This window comes from Triplophysa rosa, linkage group LG25 (genome assembly GCF_024868665.1).
Source record: "Triplophysa rosa linkage group LG25, Trosa_1v2, whole genome shotgun sequence".
NCBI classification, from domain to species: Eukaryota; Metazoa; Chordata; class Actinopteri; order Cypriniformes; family Nemacheilidae; genus Triplophysa; species Triplophysa rosa.
This window is the reverse complement of record NC_079914.1, coordinates 190738-213885: the sequence shown is the minus strand read 5'-3', so window position 1 is coordinate 213885 and position 23148 is coordinate 190738. Positions and strand designations below refer to the sequence as shown.

Genomic DNA, 23148 nt, shown 5'->3' with positions numbered 1-23148 from the left:
AATGGTTTTATACTGTACAAACTGTATATCATATTCCCTACCCCTAACCCACCCCCTAAACCTAAAAGTCACACACAACTGTCTGCTCTTTTAGATTTTCACAAAAGTTAATTCTGTATGATTTATAAGCTTGTTTCCTCATGGGGACAAAAAAATGTCCCCACAAAGACAAGGATTTTGGATATTGCCATCTTTGGGGGGACATTTTGTCCCCATACCACAGGGTTTACCCTTCCCACACACACACACGCACATGCACACGCACACGCACGCACGCACGCACGCACGCACACACGCACACACGCACGCACGCACGCACACACAGTGAGAGCACACATTTAAGATAAAGGAGAGAGAAGCACAGGTCAAATATAACAGACTATAAATTCCTATATGCAATATTAATTAAGTAAAACTTAAAAATTCTAAAGTAGCCCCCCCAGCCAGGCAAATAGTGCAAAACAGTATGCAAACGGTGGCGAGGAACCCAAAACTCTAATCGAGAAAAAAAACTCAGGAGAACCCAGGCCCAACAAGGGGATTCCAATTCCCCTCAGGCAAAAGCTACTGCCTCTGCACAAGCTCGACAGTGCTTGCACAATAAGGCTAAATAAAAATAAATAAACTTACTAATAAGGTAAATTATAGATTTAAGATTATCATTAATAATCTAATAGCATTTGAAATTTTGTAGTGAAGACGTGTCAAGTCACCACGTGGAGTTTAAGTGTAAAGTATGTCATTTGGGACAGAAGTTTTGCTTGAGCAATACAACCTTTCTGCGCATTAAAGTTTGAATACATGTTCGTCAGTTTTGCGCTTGTGTGACCATTAAGAAAAATGGAATTCTGGAAGAGGGTTGATCCTCTGCTTGCGCCATGGTTTTGCTTTTTCGTGCCAGCTTAAAACGGATCTAATACATTTCGCCCTCTGCTGGAATAAACGAGTAACTTCTCTCCACCACCTCATAGGAAAAGTAAAATAATTAAATATAAATCGATTCTGGGAAAAAACAATCGGTTCTAAAATCGTTTTTAAAAGTGTGATGAACTGGGCTTGTTTATTGTTTTATACTGTAGTATGAGGTCTACTTTTGACATTTGCGTGGTTTTTACATTCAAAAACATAAAAATCAATAAGTAATAGGCTATTTTCTACCTGGGTTTTGAGGCCGGCTCTACAAACGATCGGTTTGAATGGGCGTTCCTCCATGAAGACTTGGAAGTAAACGCCCACTGCTATGATTGGATAGCAGTTTGCGTAGTAAACTTAGTTGGAGCCTTCTGTGAATTTGGTTAGAGACGTAACGTTAGGTTACACATTAGCACCATTCGCATGAGATTAGCATTATCTGGGGACCTCGTGTGATTTATAAATTACCTCCCCACATCAGTATTTCATGTGACACATTCGCACGGGATGATTTTACTCAAATTTACTGATTTATTTCCCGGATGTAATTGCAAGGCTTTGCGTATAGTTTGTATAGCCTATAGTTGTATCGTGTTTAATGATATATGACCGTACCTGTCAGCATTTGAGACCCGTGATCGCAAACCGGACAGAAGATCACCGCGATCGCGGGTCTCAAATGTTACGAGAGTTTCCATGATAAATAAACAAACGGGAGACTCCCGGTAATTTATGGATATGATGCCAAATCACAGAGATCCCGATTCGCAAGGGATTAAGATCACAGACAACCTCTGCAATTATTACAAATGCCTAACGTTACAGGTCCGCAGGTAATACTAACTTAATCCCGTGGGCATATCAAGCGATCTCTAACAAAGCAATAGTGATGCATGGTACAAAATGTTTTACTCACTTAGATTGCTGCGACATTCCTATTGGATTGACGGCACAGCACTGCTTTTTAATTTTAGTCTCTCTGCAAATTCAGCGTCGTTCTGTGCCTTGAAAAATTCAAAATGAAATGAGCTCCATGTTTTTCCCACGTGAGCTGGAACGTCTTTAAAAATAAACTTTAACCACGCATTCCTAATATCGGAATCCGAAGGAAGGTTATGCAGCGACTGTGTTCTTACACAACCAGGGATGGCACAATATTTAGCTATCTTTAACTGCATGTTTGTTTATTGCTTGCTCGCTCTATCTGGTTCCGTTTGTGTTACTTCAGTTCTGTCATGCGTGAACCAGTGGGCGGGGCTAGAGAAGTAGTCGTTGATATTCTTTCTGTGGAGGCGGTGTTCAACCTATCAATGATAGGTGCATTCCAGAACCTGCCGTTCGCTAGGCCTGGTGTCAATAACAGTTCTGACACTTAAATGATGTTCGCGTGAATACGATTCCCTCTTATATAACAAAAGCTCGGGTTAAAATTGTGGTTTTAATTCATGGCACCTTTAAAAGTGTCATGATAGTTAGTTTGATCGATTTTTTCCCCCACCCCTAGTAAAACAAGTTATAGACAAAACATGCTAGGATTCGTGCTAAAACATCATGCTAAAACATGTTAGAATAATTGTAACGTTGTGGCTTGAGTTTTGCCAAGGCAAGCACCACTCACGCGTTCTAGTTAAAAATACTCTTTTCTTGCATACAATACAATCTTATTGTTTTGTTACAATAAGGTGTCCTGAGATTCACCTGTTGCCTGTTCACTTTACCACAGCTCAGAGTTCAAATGAAAAGTGTGCTGCGCTCTTGGTTAGATTGTGTTTAGACATCTGCAGTACATCACCAGATGTGAACTGCCAAAGCTTTACAGCCCCCCTGATATCAGACTGTCACAACAACCATCATGATAAAAAACACATGTGAGCCGAACAACGAGAGAGCACGCAAGTCACGACAACAGGGTGGAGCATTCATGACGCACACGCGAAAGAGATAGTTGCTAAAGCCCCACCAACAATAAGCTTCTTGTGTCATTGATTTCCATGAAACCCCATCATCTGTCCACCGGGGTCAGCAGAAAACACAAGAGGACAGGAACAGGCATTAAACCGTGCATCCTGTGTACAATAACACGTCATAACAGCTCTTATATCACACTACAAGTCTTGTTTTTATAACAGGACAATAGACTCGAGTCATATTTGATCTTGAGATGCCTCCACATCACAATTATAAATGTATTCATGTGATTTACTTTCTCTTCTTATGATGTAAATATCGCCTTATAAAAACTCACATCGTTGAGCATCATATCATAAACAAGACAAAAGAGACACGTGTTTAAATGGAAAAATACATGTCATATTGTTTGCTAATTCACTTGTATTTTTAGTGGGAGTGAAACTGGGGGAGTCGACTCCAAAAGAATCGATTCCTCGACTCTTAATGCCCCTAAAGTCGGATTCGACTCTCATCGACCCCTTTTAGACTCTGTAATTTTTAAAGTTGTCATTGACTCACATCGATTAAATTGTCTTTGCGATTGCGCAAAGCAACGAAAAACATTTAAAAAACAATCATGTTTAAAGTCATACCTTCACTCTCTGACTGTACACGTTTACATCCGACTACAACACTGCGGTAATCAGAGCATGAGCGACGCCTACTGGTACTCTCACAAAAGGGCACGAGATATTTACCGCTCATTCTTCACCTTCAATCCTATGATTTCTCACATTTTTAATAAAAACTCTCCTATATTTCGTCTGTCCCTCTTCAAGCTTTTATTTTATTTTATTTTTATTTGCTAACTTATCCTGATATCTCAATAACCCTGTTCCTGTTATTTACTTGGAAGAGTCTAAACCAAAAGTGATAGTTAACTTAACGCCGTTAGCATAGCAATAGTGTGTTAGCTTGCTTTCTGTTCACACTGTGGAATATCATCTTGCCTCTGGTTTGTCTTGTGTGCTAACTGTTTCTCTTTTTAAGCGAGTATACTACGATCCATCGAGCAACCTTGGTAAGTTGGAATTGCACTTCAAATCCGGTGAGTTATGGCTTCTATTCCTATTATTGTTACTTGCACCTCATGTCATATGTTTAGCTTAGCCTTCTCTGTCAGCTGCGAGGGCTTTATATGCGATAAATGCAGGGAAATAGTTAGGCTGACAGAGAAGATCTTAGAATTAGAGTCTCGCATCCAATCTTTATCTGAGGATAGTAAGAGTTTAACGACGATAGAAAACACTTTGGATGCGAGCAACATTAGCGCACACAGCTCGGTTCCGGTTGAAAATCCCCCGCAGCTGGGAAACTTCGTGACTGTGAGACGGCGTAGTCGCAGGACAAAACATCACTCGACCTTCCATTACAGTCTCGAACAGGTTTGCCCCGCTCAGTGACGCACCGACTGAGAAACCTGCTGAAAGTGCCCTAGTTATCGGTGATTCTATTGTTCGGAACGTTAACATAGAGGCCCAGCCACCATAGTCCAATGTTTACCGGGAGCCAGAGCGCCTGACATCAAGTCAAATTTAAATGTGCTGGCTAAGGCTAATCGTAAATTCAGTAATCTTATTTAAATCTTATTTATCCGACCGTTTTCAATTTGTAGCAATAAACAATGAGGTGTCACGCAAATCGCAAGTCCAGTACGGTGTACCACAGGGCTCAGTCTTAGGGCCTCTGCTCTTCGCATTATACATGCTACCTCTAGGAGATATAATAAAGCGACACGGAGTTAGCTTTCACTGTTATGCTGATGATACTCAACTTTATATTTCCTCGAAGCCTCATGAAACACAGCAGTTCCATCGAATAATGGAATGCATAGTCGATATAAAAAACTGGATGAGTAACAACTTTTTATTACTGAACTCGGACAAAACGGAAGTGTTACTTATTGGACCGAAAACTGCTATAAGTAACAACCAAGAATACTGTTTAACTATTGACGGATGTTCCATAAAACCCTCGTCGTCAGCAAAGAATCTTGGCGTTCTATTCGATAGTAATCTGTCATTTGAGAGCCACGTCGCCAACACCTGTAAAATTGCGTTTTTCCATTTTAAGAATATATCTAAACTACGTCATATGCTGTCAATGTCAGATGCAGAGAAGTTAATTCATGCATTCATGACATCAAGACTAGACTACTGTAATGCACTGTTAGGTGGTTGCCCTGCAGGCTTATTACAAAAACTCCAATTGGTCCAAAACGCGGCAGCTCGAGTTCTTACACGTACAAAAAAGTATGAACATATTAGCCCGGTTCTGTCAACCTTGCACTGGTTACCTATAAAGCATCGCGTTAACTTTAAAATCTTGCTTATTACCTATAAAGCCTACATGGTTTAGCTCCTCAGTACTTGAATGAACTCCTTTTGTATTACAGTCCTTCACGTGCATTACGCTCTCAGGCGTCCTGTCAGTTGGTAATACCTAGAATTTCAAAATCAAGTGCAGGTGGTAGATCCTTTTCCTATCTAGCGCCTAAACTTTGGAATAGTCTTCCCTGCACTGTCCGGGAGGCAGACACACTCTGTCAGTTTAAATCTAGACTAAAGACGCATCTTTTTAATCTTGCATACACTACTCTTCCATAATATAAATCTTCAGAGGGTTTAGGCTGCATTAGTTAGATCAACCGGAACCAAAAACACAACTGATGTACTTGTTGCATCAAAGAGTACAGAACAGTACTCTACTCTCAGCCAGTCTTGTCTCATTGTTCCAAGGTTACCACAGCGAGCAGGATGCAGTTCATGGCCTGACCTGATGGTAGAGCGGAGAATGGGAAGTGGGGACCTGACAAGAGCTGAGATGATAGAGCTGGATAAAGAAGGACGCGGTCTCTTGACATGTCTTCACCACAAAATTTCAAATGCTATTAGATTATTAATGATAATCTTAAACTATAATTTATTTTATTATTAAGTTTATTTATTTTATTTAGCCTTGTTGTGCAAGTTCTCTGGAGCTTGTGCAGAGGCAGCAGCTTTTGCCAGAGGGGAACTGGAATCCCCTGGTTGGGCCTGGGTTCTCCTGAGGTTTTTTTTCTCGATTAGAGTTTTGGGTTCCTCGCCACCGTTTGCATACTGTTTTTGCACTATCTGCCTGACCGGGGGGGCTGCTTTAGAATTTTAAAGTTTTACTTAATTAATATTGCATATAGGAATTTATAGTCTGTTATATTTGACCTGTGCTTCTCTCTCCTTTATCCTAAATGTGTGCTCTCACTGAGCGTGTGTGCGTGTGTGTGTGTGTGTGTGCGTACTTGTCTGTGTACGTACGTGTGTGTGTGTGTGTGTGTGTGTGTGTGTGTGTGTGTGTGTGTGTGTGTGTGTGTGTTGTGTGTGTGTGCGTGCCATCCGTGTGTGTGTGTGTCTCTATGTCTATGTGTGTTAGTACGTGTGCATATTGTGTGTGTGGAGTGTTTTGTATGTGGGTATGTCTGTCTTCTGTGTTTTCAACCTTTTCTTGTTTTTGCAGGTACAACTTTAATTATTTTGCTTATAGTCAATATGTCTCATGTACAGCTGCTTTGTAACAATGAAAATTGTAAAAGCGCTTTATAAATAAAGTTGAGTTGAGTTAATACATAACAATAAAACGCGGTGTCTTAAGTACAAAACTTAATTTGTGTTACTCTGCTCTGCAAAATCGATGCAATCTAAAAATTACAAAAATAATAAAGGAAACGCTTTACCATAAGTCTATACGGTTAGACATGGGCCGTCATGTCCTTGCGCTGCGCGTGCTTGGAAAACCACATCGATTTAGGACCAGAAAGGTTTAACTGGCAGCACAAAAAACTCTCTGTGATGGTGTTCTCACTGCACAAATGCATGTATATTTGCTAGTGACTTTGGAGATTCCATTTGGTTGCGAGTCAAAAGTTCCCAAACTTGTGAAGTTCCTGACCCTGTTTTGAATGACAGTAAATGGAGTCGAAGTGTCAATTCATTTGACTCCAAAAGTGAGAGTCGAGAATTGGAGTCGACTCCAAAAAACCTGGAATCGAACATCTCTACTGCTCAGTTAAATGGTCTGAAACTACTGTAATACTGTACATGAACTCCATCTTTACATCACTCTGCCCATCCCGAGGTAGGAGAGATTACGCCAGGCCCATACGAACGTCATATGCCCATCCCTAAATAGAGAAAAGACGGACTACTTGTCACATTAATGCTAAATTTACAATACATATATTTAACGCTAAATTTACATCACATGACAGCAGTTTGAAGTTATAGCTGCACTCAGTTACATTATGCCATTACTATTTTCCCTGCTTATAACATTCCTGTCAGGACTCTGTCCTTCGTGTTACGAGTTCTCATGCTCACTAGATGGAGTCGTGACAGAACCACGTCTTGCGGGTTTATGTTGCGTTTTGTGTGGAGACACGTGGCTTTGTTGTCACTTTCGCTGCGTGTCATCCTGTCTTGTCTCTCAGACCTGCCTTCCTGTCTCCCATAATCTTATTTTGAGTGTTAATCCCAGTCACCTGCCCGTCACCTCCCGTATGTAATTACCCTTCGTTAGTCTTCCCACATATAATGCACCTTTGTTCTCTGTCATTTGCCGGTTTGTTGTCGTGTATACTACATGTCAACCCCTTCGTGTCGTTCATATAGTAAGTCTCGAGTTGTTCATGTTTATCTGTTTCCCTAGTCTAGCCCTGTTTCTACCTTTTTGTTATGGTGTTTGTTATATTTTTATTCCCCCACGTGGGAAGTGTTTGTTTTGTTTTAGCGAGTATTCTTTTCCTGTTTTCCCCCTCGTGGGTTTTGTTTTGTGTTTTTGTTAAATAAATAAAAAAATTGTACTCTCCTGTCTGCGACTGGGTTCTGCCAAACCGTTCCGTGACAATTCCTCTGTTGTCTGATATCGATCACAAAACAAGACAAAATTAGACCTAAACAGTTTCAACAAATGAAATTTCCTAAATCACAACTAATAAGCTTTACCTATTTTTCATAAACATTTACTGAGTAACTTTTAATCAAAGTCACTGAGTGCAGCTGTGACAAGTCAGAAAGAAAAATTGATGTCTTATGCTGCTATGGCGCACTCCGTGCCACTAGCAAGCAGATGAATGCGAAAGGCAGTCTGAGCGAGGGGTGTTTCTCCTGGAATGTTTAGACATTGGTTAGCCAGTCAAAGTGAATCCCGGGACCTTCCTGGCCCTCCCGGCTGAGACTGGTTTCTCCCAAGGTTTTTCTCCATTTATTTATCATTGGAGTTTGGGTTCCTCGCCACGGGACAGTGTTGGCTTGCTCACCGGGAGACTGCATTTATTAGATATTATTTACTAGAATGATCTTGCTTGTTCTATAAACACCATGCGCTGTGTTTAAACCTTTTCTGTGTTTTTCTGTTTGACTTATTTTCTCCTGTGAAGCTGCTTTGGAACAATGCACATTTTGAAAAGCGCTATATAAATAAAATTTAATTTAATTCCACATTCTGACATCAGGCTCCTCCCACACACACTAAAAATACCAAATAAATCAAAACTTTCACACAGACTGTGTGCTCAAAGCGTAACACATTTTGTGAAAGTCCATTAAAAAAAACTATTTTTGGAGCATTGGTGTGCAGACTTTTTTCTGATATGATTTGGTTTGGTCGAGTACCCATTTCAAGTTGATGGGCGTGCTTTAGTTGTATTCTGTCTGTGAAGTATGAAACATAAACACGGAGTTGTGTTGTAAGACAGCAAGTATTAGGACATAAAACTAATAAAATGAATTACATTGTCTGTCTGTTGGGTGCATGTTTGACCAAAACAATGTACAAAATCAAATTTACCATAACATACAGTGCAAAGTATACAAATCCTTCAGCCCTAAATTATGCCTTTAGTGATGTGTTACCGACGTACCTTCTTAAGTTAAATCAGCTCACTTTGTGTACTTGTTTGATAGATCATATTTATACTATTTATATGTAAAAACGGAAAAAGTTGGTGTGGGAGAAGCTAGAGTAACATGTCACATGCTTCACTCGACCAATAATTGCAATGCTCTGATTTGCCAGAAAGGTACAAACTTACAGTCAGATGAGGTTTTGTTGTTAGTCCTTGACACAACGGAAATTATTTTGTAGCGCTTCATGTTTTAATGATTTAATTTAAAGACCTTTAAGATAATGATCATCATCTGGAGATTATTTCAGATGTTGTTTGAGATCACACATGTGAACTATAGGATTGGGGTGTGTGTCTGTGCGGGGTGAGGTGGGGTGGGGCAGGGCGGGGCTGATTCTTGACTCCAGACAGCTCTACACAAGGCATTACTCACCCTGCACGCGGGGGTCCAGCCACGAGGTGTTTTGGCTTTTGTGGTCAATGAAGTAAGTTTCTCCCTGAGGGGTGACGGCCATCTCCCAACCCTTGGGCAATTCTCCTGTTTATCAACAGTACAACAGCTCGAGATCAGCCAGCAGCCAAGAGCAGTGATCTGGACTCATGATCTGAGAAGTGTGCTTCATCTAGTGCACAACATGTCATAAAGGTTTAACACACAACAGCTGATGTACTTCTTGGTTTGAATGAGCGGACAAACTAGTCCTAGATGTCAACATAAAATCTAAAAGAACTTTGAAATGACCTTTTAAAAGATGTTCCTGGTCGCACATGATGCTTCGGCACACATGACATAAAGGAGTAGTTCACCTCAAAATTAGCCCCCATTCACTTTCCATAGTAATTTTTATTCCTACTATAGAAAGTCAATGGGGCAAATTTTGAAGTGAACTACTACTTTAAGGTGATAGTTTACCCAAAAACAAAATTATGTCATCATTTACTTATCTTTTTTGTCATTTCAAACCTTTATGACATTTTTTACACAAATGAAGATATTTTGAAAATTGTTGTTAACTGGACCCCATTCACTTGCATTGGTTTTGTGTCCAAACAATAGAAGTGAATGGGGCCCAGTGCTGTTCGGTTACCAACTTTGTTCAAAATATCTTTTTTGTGTTCTGAGTTAGAAAGAAAGTCATAAAGGTTTGAAATGACAAGAGGGTATGTAAATGATGAAAGATTTTTTTATTTTGGGGTGAAATATCACTTTAAAAAGACAAAATGTTCTTTGTAACCTTTGAGAAAAAAAACAGTGGGATCTACACAAAAAAGTTTAAATTACCCATGTTAAAGGAGCCCATAATGATTTACACAACAGGCTCAGTCTGGACTGAAAATTCAAACACTTTCTCAAAAAGTTCCTAAATGGAGGACAACTCCACAGGCCACAGGAAGAGCCACAAAGCATTGTGGGATTGGTTGAGAGATAACCAAGGATGCATCATATGAGTGGACGGACAGTGTTGGATTACATTTAGGGCTGAACAATTTTGAAAAATAGTTCATTGCGATTTTTTTTACAAATGTTGCAATTGCGATTTAATATGTGCTTTTTAAAGCACGTTATACTGTATTATTTGATAAAGAAAATCAATTAATCATGGTAACCAATGCAATATTAGACAGATTAACCATAAACTATAGGCCAGGCTTAAGATGATATAAATTGATGCATGAATTGGTTGACATATTTTTCTAGAACTACCTCAATCATACTATATTCAATGATTTGTTAAATTTCTAGCCATGTAAACATATAATAATTATCATGACATAAAGCAATGACAAATAAGCTTCAAGTCATTAATCACAGAAACTAAACATAACATTTTACATAAATATCAAACAAAACTGTGGCTTTACCACCCAGTAATTTGATAATGCAGAGTCACTGTAATACACATATGATAAACATGTTGATTGCATTTAAACACCGTCTGTTAACTGACTACACATTTTGTCAGGTTCAGTCAGTTGGAAATAAAGCTGTATTTTTGGACCATTTAGATTTTGTACATTGGAACATTGTGTTCATGTGAATGAAACACATTTTCTACTTTATATACTGTTGTGAACAAAAATGTTTATCTGTTAAACTGCTTTTAAACAAAGTGCTACAAACTTGCAGTAAAATACTTATACTGTTTATTTTACAAATATGGTATATTTTATGTTTATTGTCATTCATATTGTAAAAATGTCATAAAATTATGTCACAATGCAAAACAATCTAGAAATATCTGTTTCTTAATCTTTCTATTGTGATTCTTGGGAGAAATATGATCGAGGAATTTCTTGAAAGTTTTCATGAAGTGAACTGATAAATGGTGCTGCTCAGTCTACTGTACGCAGATGAATCTCTTTTCTTTTTAAACAGTTTTCTTTCCCTTCCCCCTTTCACTGGAATCTGTTTCTCCACTGCCAACAAGGCACAGGTACTTTCTTTCATTTCATTACAAATCAGAATTTGGTAAGAAAAGGGGCAAGTGATTTAGGGTACTGACAGAGGCTGTGTGATGGGACAGTATTCAGAGGAAACAACTTCTCACTTATGACAGTCAACTAATGCCAAGCTTTCAAAACTCCCAACCCCTAGTATACAGACAGAAGTCAAAACATGTTTTTTCGGTTGAGGACAAAACAAAAACATTAGATTTAGCTATGTTGTTGCTTAAGTGTATAAAATAGTTTTTAGCATAGATATATACACATAGATGCCTCTTTAGCAGCTGTTTCTATAAGCCTCTATACATCCTCTATACAAGAATAAAACAATGCCCTGTATATATAAACACAATAAAAAAATCTAATGGATATAATAGTTTTAATGGGAATTGTACTGGATTCAAAGGAAACTTTAATGGTGTGTACTGGTATGTGATGGGTTCTATTGGTGGGATTATCTGGCAGACGGGAACCAACAGAACACCATTAAATCCTACTGGAATAAAGAAATTTGTAACGGTTTTAATGAAAAAAAAACGATTGGTTCATAACGCTATTTTAATGGAAACTATAAAAATGCATCTGATGTTTTCTAGTGTTTTTTTTAGCAGGGATAACTCATCCACCAGAATGGGCAAATCCGGTCCATAGCTTCAGTTACACACATGCATGAATATCACATGTTATGTGTTATTGTGTAGACACAATCATTATAAATTATAAACTAACATATTACTACAAGATGAAGGCGTTAGCTAACATAACATTAAAATATATTATTGTTTAAAAATCTGTAACATTAAGTTAATACATTTAGAAACACAAAGCAGACACATTCTCTAATTTCTTCAGGAATTTAAATATATGTTTTTACAGCTCATCATTTTTACTATGATTGAGGACAGCAAATGAAATGTTACGAGGTGGCAGACGTGTTGACATGTCTGGAGCAGTCGTATATGGCACCTACATATTTATGGTTTGTTGCAAGGTATTTGTTAATGTGTTCTCTGTGGTTCTTTACACTGTTAAATCTGCAGATATGCATTTTTTTCTGAAAACGGGGGTACACTGATAAATTAATCTCATACTTTTTTTACTAAATGTTACCACATCTTTGCAAACCAGCAGGCATCAACTTTATCTCTGGATGACTATTAACCTCCATTATTTGTAGCAGGGAGAAATGACCCTGATTCCACGTCACAGTTGTGAAATTTGATTCGTGAATGTCATGTGACATTGAGTGGCGAGGTTAGATGATGTAAAATGTGTGTGTTTTCATGAGTAATGTGGACTCACCGAGGTTGGGTTGAGACAGAGCCATGGAGCGCTGCTGGATGTTGCCATTGTTGGAGGTCTGGTTGTGGACAGTCATCTGATTCACTGAGGGTGTCCTGCTCTTTCGGGGGTCATGCCATGTGGTGATCTTCTCAATGTGACTGCAGAAGAAACACAACATAAGTTCACTTTGAAACATATATTTATGTCGTTCTAAATTGAATTGATACCCACTGCATGTTTTGCTTGTTCACATAAACCTGATCCAAACCCTTAACACTTGTCAAAAACCCACTCAGATGCCAACTTTCTTTTAAAGGAATCGTTCAGTTTTCTCGGACTGGATGATGCATTAATGGTACACTCTAAAAACTGCTGGGTTATTTTTTTGGAACCTAGCGTTGGTTCCAAAAGAAATAAATCCAACCATTGGGTAAATTAACCCAGAAAATGTTTTTATTTGAACCAACAATGGGTTAAAACAAGGCAGCATTTTGGGTTGAAACCCAACAGATGGGTTTGTCTCTTTTTTTTACCCAGTTGAAAATAATCCAGCATTTTTTAAGAGTGTAGAGTTTGTGTCTGCTGTGTCTCTGGATGTCTGGGTGCGTTTCTGCTCAGTCAGATGTTATTCTTAAACCCACGTTCTGAACGAAAAGGATCTGGGGTATCATTTATAAAACTTTGCGTAGATTTTATCCTTAGAGTGTGCGCACGCACAAAAGGAAGATTCTGCGTACACACAGAAGTTTTCAGATTTATAAAAACCTGTGCATAATTCCCTTTATAAATCCCTGACAGGGGAAGTGCGTACGTGTATCTCCACCCCATCGCCTCCCTGATATAACCATATATGGAGCTTACAATGCCTAATTTAACTATGCATAATGTCATCTGCATATCATTTCAATATGCATATTTCCATTCACGGTATGAGACATGTGGAAGATATGAGCCAATGCACCGTTCCACAACCGGATCAAGCAGTGTCCACAATAATATCAAAGTGTGCACCGTTGAGTTCAATAACTCATTATTTGTGTCGCCATGTTTGTTCCCCTAGTCTCCATAATGTGCGTACACATGGGTCAGAGTTTTGCATGCAGGTGGCATACGCATCTTTCAGGGCATATTTTGTGCATATGCAACGGTTGTATAAATAAGGCCCCTGGCATTTTATTGGTCAACTAAAGCCATAGCTGGATTTAACAGAGCTGAACACAGATGAGCGACGTGAATCAAGTAACAGACATCCTCCAGCCGCAATGAGCCGCTCCTCTGATAAAACTGCAACTACGTGAAATTCTGGCTTCTCTGCATTTTTTCATTCAAGGCTACAAGCGTCAGTCAGACGGCTACTGAATGACTCCAATCTCAGTGATACCATAAACCAGTTTAGCGGTGAGCTTTAGTGTACCGATTGAGATTATTCTTAACGTAAACACCTGGATACACAGGTTCAGGTGTGTTTGATTAGAGTTCAAACTGAACTTTGCAGGAAGGGAGATCTTCAGCAGCAGGTCTGGTCGGGTAAATGCTGTCTTTCATGTAACTGGGAAAGTAAAATTCCTTTGGGGAATAACAAACACTCGGATAGAAATCCTTGGCTGCAGATTTGTGGAGATTGGAGTTATGGGTGATTCTCATGAAATCTTGGTTTCAAAGATGTTAAAAATTATTCTTTTAGGCAATAAAAACAAGATCTGACATGTTTAAAGTCATTAATTTCAAAACTTTTATGCAAAAATGTCAAATAAAAAAAAACATTTCATTACCTTTACACTTTGAAATGTTAATTCCATAGCATCTTTTGAAAATAAAAAGAGAAGCTAAGAACCTAGAACCTAAGCAAGTTTTCATTCATCATATTTAATTAGACAATAATGAATCATATTTCTATAAAAAAAAGTAAACATTTGTCAAATGTGTGAAATTATGTGTTATATTTAAAATCATTACTGGCATGAAGTTTCAATGGTTTGGTGAGAATGACCCGTATGTCTATACTGATCAGCATTGTTTACACCAGGCCAACAATGTCTTGATGGTCAGAAAGATATCAAACAGAAAGATCCCACATCTGACATAATGAATAACACCTTCAACAGTGCGTTTCCACTGACGCAGGCGTGCGCAGCAGAGCGAGCGTTTTCAATTCATTGTTTCATGTTTCCAACTGTTTGCAAATGGTGGATTCATTTCAGAGGCGTGCTAGCACAAATTTACTGACACACCTCAAAGCAAACGTGTTTCAGCGTTGCCAGCGGCACAGAGCACAGTAGTAGAAAGTAATGCTGCGGTCGAGACAACTCGGGTATCGGATATTATGATGTAAAATATCTGACTTCCGACCTCATTCAGTTCCAGTCAACCACGCATCACATTCGCATGTTTACCGTGTGATGTCGTTATGAGACGGTGAGAGAACGTTATATGGTAGCTATTCAAACGTAGGCATTTGTTCATAAACAGTTTCTGGATATATTAACGTTCGTGTTCATACATATTTCGTATTGTAGAAATAGTTTAAAGTTTGTTTACGGTTCACACAAGCCTGCAAAGAGCTAGCCGCCATCTTGTCCGTGACGTCAAATGACGCGTCTCGCTGAGGTCAGGGTTGATTGATCTGCCCCGAGTTCAGAGGTCGGATAACCGACTTTGTTTGCCGTTCCAGACGTTCACTTCCGGAATTGAGGTCAGCAATACCCGAAATCTGAGTTGTATCGAATGCAGAAAATTCAGTTTTACAATCAGGTGCGAGTTGCATAAACGCAGCCGCTAAGTTAAGACTGTGTCTTAACAACTATACTCAGAGACTAGCAATTAGTTAGGACTATAATTAGGTCTTACTTTTCATATTTCAATTAGACCAACGTACCTTTTTATGTAACTGACTTCAAATCAAATCCCTTTGTTGTCACTCAACCATATACACAAGTGCAACAGCAGGTGAAAAACTTGTGTGCAGTTCCGACCAACATGGCAATATGACAGATATGAGACAGAATTGTAGATTACAAGTAACAAAAAATTACAATACTTTACAATAGACATTTTCCTGCAAACATTTACACAGTAAACATTTCTGTACAAGTACAAGTACAAGACTTGAAGAAGTTATAACCTTAACCTTAGTCTTAAAACCAGCTATAACCAGTCTTAAAGAAAAAAAATGGATGACTAACTTGTAAGACTAGTCTAAGCAGTTTGTGCAACCGGACCCAGGTTTGGAAATCATGTTCAGCATATAGACACACTGCCCCGTTGAAAAAAACAGCATATGCTGGTTTGGTATGTTTTGATGCTGGTTTACTGGTTTGTGCTGGTCATGTGCTGGTTTAAGATGGTCCTTAGCTGGTCATGTGCTGGTCCATAGCTGGTCGAACCAGCATCAAAAAATACCTAACCCAGCATATGCTGTTTTTTTTCAACAGGGTGAGAGTTCATGATCCACTGATCTCAGGTTAACAGCACACCGCTCAATGCTTCCATAAACTCGCTTTTATGCAGAAAAATTGAAACACGTGAAACATGAATATCCAAATCATCTTCATTATTTCTCCTAGACATCAATGAGATTAAATGGAGAGCAAATGGAAAGTTTTTTAAGTCTCATCTGTGTCCTGAGAAAAAGAGTCTCACAAATGTCTCCATTAAAGTTTCAGATTTTATTATAGATCTCTCGGGATACACTGCTAAAGACCTGATCACACAGAAAAGATCAAGCTTCAGGGTGAGGCAGCTGTCCTGCACCTGTGAGACCCCCAAAACATGAGGCGAGGATTCAAAAAGTGCACTGGGTCAGCTGTTTAGTGAACAACACTCTACAGCTAAAATTAGCCAACGCGCGTGAGATCTGTCACATGTTTCATAGACATTTACAGGAACTTTTTGTAAGTTTGAAGGGGCCATTTTCTACACTTTTGTTTTTCATATTGACCCTTCATGTTGAGGTCATTTTGTTTATGGAATAATTATTGCAACCAATTGTCACCCTTCCTTATGCTAACCAAACACAATGTGTCACTAACACAAGTGTTATGAGCTGTTACTGTATATCTTCTGCAATCGTTTTAGTTTTGTGATAAATGTCCACAGTGAAAGACAGTGAAAGAATAGCCTAAACAGGCTTACACAAGAAAACTGTACACTGAAATCATTTATTGCACGTGTTTGCCTGTGAATATGATACTACACTAGTGTTTGCGTACAAGCCACATGCCGTTTACACCGGAAACACACACACATGCATCCCAAAAAACAATAGGATGGTGGACTAAAAACAACTCCCTCCACAAGCACAATGTTACAGATGGACACAACACCTCTGAACTGAGCTTCATCCTCTTCATGTTAGTGTGCTGCTTGTGGAAACACACACAAATGCAAACAAACACACACACAGTGAGTGTATCAGTGCCTTCACTGATTTCACTTATTGATTTTCACGCCGTACAATAACAGACAGTGATCAAGAGATCTGCAATGGGTTTAAACACTCTAAGAGCTTTACAGAACACTTTAAAAAGTCACTGTGTGTTCATCATATGTTTCAGACTCATCTGGAACAACAGTCAGGCTCAGACTGAAGATCTGTATTGAGTTTCTCATCTGAGCATGCATGTGAAGGTCGTGTTCAGCATCCAGCATGAAAACTCCAGGAATGTGAGTCTGTCTGTAGCCATAGCGATGTCAACACACAATCCAGACACACACACACACACACACACACACACACTGAGCAAAACAATCCCTGTGAGGCATCTGTAAACATGCACCAGCCTTCAATTTGAACAAGTATCTTATTTATTCATCCATATTAATTAAATGAATATCCATTATTAATAATAACATAGATTTTAATAAATTATATCAACTAATACTAATGCAATATCACTCGAGTATGTGATAGTGCTCTTATATCAGCATTGCTGTGATTAGGCCGGAGGCAAGAGGTACAGGAGACTTGCCAGACCCGGCAGAGACCTTTCCAACGATGTCTAATGCGATGTCACGATACGTGAGGAAGGAAGAACCCAGTTGCAGGCAGGCGGGAGTGCAGGTGTTAACAAAAAGATTTTATTCTTTTAACAAAACAAAAGGTACAAAACAAAACACCCTCGATGGGGGAAAACGAAAGGTCAGAAAATAATAATACAAACAACAGGACGCAGGCTAACTGACACTAAACTAAAAATAAACAACACTTAGACAAAACTTGACTGAACACTTACTACTGGACGGGGATTACACAGAAAACAGGAACATGGCACACGAAAGGCACTCAACGACACCATATACAATACACCAGCACAGGACAAAGAAACATGAGGGTATTTATAGGAGAAGACAAACGAGGGATAATGACACAGGGCAGGTGGGAAACATTAGACACGGCAAGGAGGCAATACACGAAACGAGAGGGGCGGGGCCAATGACGAGACACGAGAAAACACATGAGAAGTAAAAAACATAAACAACTCATGGCTTTCTCACATAAAACCTAAGGGCTCTGTCCCGATCCTGCCACACGACTAGGAATTCATAAACAAGGTAGGACCGTGACATGCAACCCCAGGCTCCGGAGCTATGTCCTCCAAATGGTCGTAATTTTGACCGGCCCCAGCACGGGAACCGCAAGTCTGGGAGGCTTCAAACACTAGGTGCTTACGGGTCTCCACAGGGGCTTTCCGACGAGACCACCCCGGCCTTCCTAATGCCTTCGAACAAACCTCCGCTACTAATTCCAAACTGTCACTTCTATTAAATTTGCGCTGTGCTGCTCTATTAGTGTGAAATAACAAGGCAGGGCGTGCGTGTGAATGAAAGAGACATAAGCCCTATTCGGACGGTAAATGTTTCTCATTGGGATGTAAGATATTTTCACCATTTACAGGGGTAAATGGTGATTTTATTGCCGTCCGAATCCAGAATGTCTCTGTTTTTGTCCCACCACCTGCGGAAAAATCCCTTGCCGAATTACCTACTGTATTTGACAAAAACCAAGGTCTTGCAGTAATTTAATTGCTGTCCAAATCCACATCTCTGAGTTTATAACAGGTGTTAAATCCAAAATATGTTTTGTAAGTCCGTTCTCACCACTTAAAAGCACCGTAGAGTGTTGCTCTTTAGGAGGTTCAGGGATTATAGTGTCTGATGCATTAAAAACACCGTAAATGGCAGCATAAAAAGCACAACATGACTCACGTAACGTCTTATCACACGTGCGCCTGAAGCACTTCCGCAAACGGAGAGAAATAGGGATGTAACGGTATCAACATTTCACGATACGATAGTACCTCGACATGAAGACTACAATACGATATTTATTGAATTTTGTGCAGGAAAAAAAACAAAACAAATGAAGACTTGGAAAAATGTGGCATAAGTGTTTATTAAACTATGACTGAACAAAGATCACATTTATTATTTTTAGATTAGGTAATTTTAAAGTGCAAAGAACAGTAATATAATAGCATAAAAAATAATAACATAAAAATTGAGAACATGAAATATGAAAAAATTAAAATGAAAAAAGTCTGAGTTGTTTGTCAACTTTTAACAACTCACAACCAGTCAGGTACTCGCCTCATTCACTGCTTCACTCACTGCTATTTTTTTTTCTCCTCGTATAATCATGAAACTTTTCGGGGTGATGTAACAAATGGCTCTTCATATTAGTCGTATTCCCCGAATTGTACTTCACCGCAGTCTGGCAGTGTCTGCATATTGTTTTTTGTCTGTCCGTCACCTTCTCTCGTTTCTTGTTACGGGAAAACCGAAATTCTTCCACACATGCGATTTATAATTCGCTTTAGCTTCAACTAGAGGTGGGCGGAATGGCCAAAAATCTATTTCAAGGAATGAGTAATTTTATTTCACGGTAACGATATATTTCATGAAACAATCTCCCATTATAATTCTATATTTTATACCTCATTTTTCTTAGATTGATTTAACTAATTTATTTATTACAGTTCATTTAAATGCTCACCATAGTTAAAATGTAGGTAAGTTATGAAAATGTACTAAAGATATCAAATTAAGTTCTGATAATCAGATGTATTATTTATTCATATTTATCTTCTGGCTATATCATATGTATACAGTAGGAAGATAGACAACATATATAACAATAAAGTATGAATATGCACAAACAATGAGAGTACAGTATATGACTAAACTGGTGTTCATGGGGTCTGTACTGTAGGTCTTTATCGCTCTTCACTCTCTATTAGATGAGCACTTTTAGTGTGTTGCGACTCTCTGTCTTTAGGTTTGTTTATTCTCGGGCTTGTTTTTGCACTGCGAGTCTCTGGTGACTCCTCACGCGTCTCCCAAAACTGGAGGTAGAAGCGCGTCACATCAAAGCGCTCGCGCGCTCGCGAGCATCATCGCGCATTTCAACGCAAGTTTCACCTTGGCTCGCCTGAAGTTAAACTTTATAAAACTATTAACAGCTTTTCAAAACAACCTGACTTCTGAAATACGTGTTGAGAATGAGCTTTTTTAAATGCTGGCGCAGATCCCTGCACGAGCACTGCGGGTGAGAGAAGCGCCGGACTGGAGCGGATCACTAAACTACAGACTGAAAGAAGGTCAAAAGAATGTTTGATACGTTCATTTGTTACGGGTGGATTAATTCATTCGTTTTTTTCAGAATAGCGCCTAATTTGCAGAGCGCAGAGTTAACCACGCCTACTTATTTACATTCCGCAGAATACATGGAATAGAAAAATCTCTTATGGTTGACATTTTATTCCGCGGTAACGGAATATTCCGTCATTCCGCCCAGCCCTAGCTTCAACAATTTGTAAATCCATTTCTATGCCACTAGCGGCATCCGCCATTTTCGCTCAACTTGATCTGTAGCGGGCGGCAGCAGAGCGCAGAGGATGATGGGCACACATGGGTTGATGGGAATTGTAGTTCCCGCTTCCCTCAACTCGCTCCATTCGGCTGAAAAAACTACACTTTGCCTGGAAGATCTATTGTCATGCGACCACGATAGTATCGAAAAAAATGCTATCGCGATACTTCGATATTTACAATACCGTTACATCCCTAATCAATACTGAACTATTAATGCAAGTCTAACAATTTATCACCAAGGAGCCATGCAGATTTATTTTTACAGAAGTCCTTATGAGAAACAATTACCATCCGTATAGGGCTATAGACTGTAAGAGGTGGGGACTAATTTGCATATTCATGAATCCACATATACTAAATAAAGCAAGGGTGTAGAGTTACATTCAGGTCATTTTAAAGCATAAATTATTATCACAGGAAAATATGCAATTTTAATGCTTGAAGATGAATTTTAAGTGCATTCAAATTTTCAAATGCAGTGGGACTTTAACATAACATTGAGTCTTGGAAGTAGGAAGTTGTGATCAATATAATGTAAGAAAGTTCTATCATATGTTCACCCATGTGCAGATTGCAGTGCACGCGTTTATATGTATACCAAACAAATGAATGTGCAATTTGTAATTTCTTATCTTGTTTGTTGTAATAAAGTTGTGCAAAAAATGAGAAAGGATCACAAAAGTAAACATTCTTGTAAGGATTAACTGCTTTGTGTGTGTGTGTGTTCATGTTTGTATATCCCGGTGGGGACCTAAACCTGAATGCACACCAACACATGGGGACTCGTCTCACCGTGGGGACCAAAATTGAGGTCCCCAGGGGCAAAAAAGCTAATAAATTGTACAGAACAATATTTTTTACAAATCTAAAAATGCAAAAAGTGTTCTATGATCTTTAGGTTTAGGGATAGGGTTAGGGATAGGGGATAGAATATACAGTTTGTACAGTATAAAAACATTACGCCTATGGACTGTCCCCACGGGGATAGTCAACCAAAGCCTGCGTGTGTGTGTGTGTGTGTGTGTGTGTGTGTGTGTGTGTGTGTGTTTGTTAGCTAGCTAGCTGTCAAGCTTCTTCAGAGTGATGCAGTTGCAAGGGCAGCATAGTCTGAGTTAGTTTAGCGGCGAAGTGATACAAACAGTCAGTAAAGTGGTTCCATGGTGATACTGGTGAAATATCGCATGGCTCTCAATCAATCAGATTCGAGAACCAGAAAGCATTTTTGCATAAAATAATATTGATATTAATAATCTTTTATATTTTATAATCTTCTTTTATTAATTTATCATATTTTATTTAGGGGAATTAATAATGTATTAATAAGTAAAATACTTGTAAATATAAAGCAATAAATAATATACAAATATTTCAATATAATTAAGTATTAAGTTGATTATAAATTGACTTTGTGTTCAATATATAAGGTGAAAAGGGAACAACTAAAACCACAAGTGAGTTACATGTGTGCATCTTAAAAGAAATGTCCAGACGTTAGGCGTATTTCCAAACAAAAATAAAGAGAAAAACAAGCAATGCCATGTAGAACAAAGAAAATAGAAACAAAGTATTTTTTGTCATTGTGATATAATTTTCATAACAAATACACAAATTCAGTCTTGCTTTAGAGAGCCATTTCAACAAGTTTGCAAAGTTTCTCAAACTGCTGTCTGACAGGTGATTTGATTTCTTCACATTGACTGACAGCAGCTCTGTGTCTCTTAAACTCTATCCACCCAGCTGTGTTCAATGACAACACCAACAAAAGACACAGATCCACTTTCCCAATGACTCTGAGCTCGAGTTCCCGGGGAATTCCTGCACATCCAGCACAAAGCAGTCATGATGGAGGGGTTGTCCAAAAGACGGATGGCCAGAGGTGGGGGGAGGGAGGGATTGTTGAGGGACACCAGCTGGATGTGCTGGAATCAGAAGTATTGAGTTGAATGTGAAATGAGGGAGGGGCGGCACAGGAAGTGGAATGTGCATCTAATTATAGTCATCAGATAACTCACACAATAAAACCTGAAACATTTGCTGTGGAAACACGACAAGCTGGGGCTTGTGTTTGCTGGAACTGTCTATCTGTCTGTTTTCTCTGTCTGTCTGTCTTCTCTGTCTGTCTGTCTATCAAAACATCTGAATATCTGTCACAAAAGAACATGTCCAGTTAGTAGCATCATTACTTTTACTCATTCCTAAACAGTGATCCACCGAGTGCTCACTAAGAAAACCACCACTCCAAACAAACAGAAATTATTATTAGTGGTACACTGATATAACAACAAATATTTGGATTTTATCTGTATTTGCCAATGCATCTTTCAGTTTGTCAGATTTATATGCATTTTGACTGATAAGAGTATGTTAGCATGATAAAAAACTGAAAAGTTTTACCTTTGTGTTTTTGAAAAGTTTCACGTTCACACGACTGCGTTATCAAAACGATCTGCATGTACATGGATCTGGGCAAACGAATAAAAACGATGTATTATGCATTCCAGGCCAATGGATGGACCACATCTGCTTACACACATCGGCATACACTGTTTTAATCTAAAAAGCACGTTTTAATACACTTTGTCGGCGTGTATGTGTGTTTATAATAGTGTGCATATAAATACTATGTCTCCGCTGGTTGTAGTGGTGCAGTAAATCTAGTTTTTGCTGGAGAAATGATAATAAGTATGTCACGCGGCACAAACATGCAGCATGGAGGCCGCCATTATTGTTTGGGGAATACTCGCGCATGCCTACAGACTGAACGCGTAATACGCATGCGTATGACGTCATCGTTTTTGGAAAACGCCACC

The 23148-nt window shown here is 38.9% G+C and overlaps 1 protein-coding gene across 2 annotated transcripts in view; it reads right to left on the bottom strand.

Moving 5' to 3' along the window:
- wwtr1 (WW domain containing transcription regulator 1) overlaps positions 1 to 23148 on the bottom strand; it is a 64381-nt gene that overhangs the window by 8608 nt on the left and 32625 nt on the right. For both annotated transcript variants that reach the window (XM_057325172.1, XM_057325173.1), the window contains exon 2: positions 12488 to 12627. In XM_057325172.1, coding sequence (XP_057181155.1) covers positions 12488 to 12627 — 140 coding nt within the window. The remainder of the gene's footprint in view (positions 1 to 12487; positions 12628 to 23148) is intronic.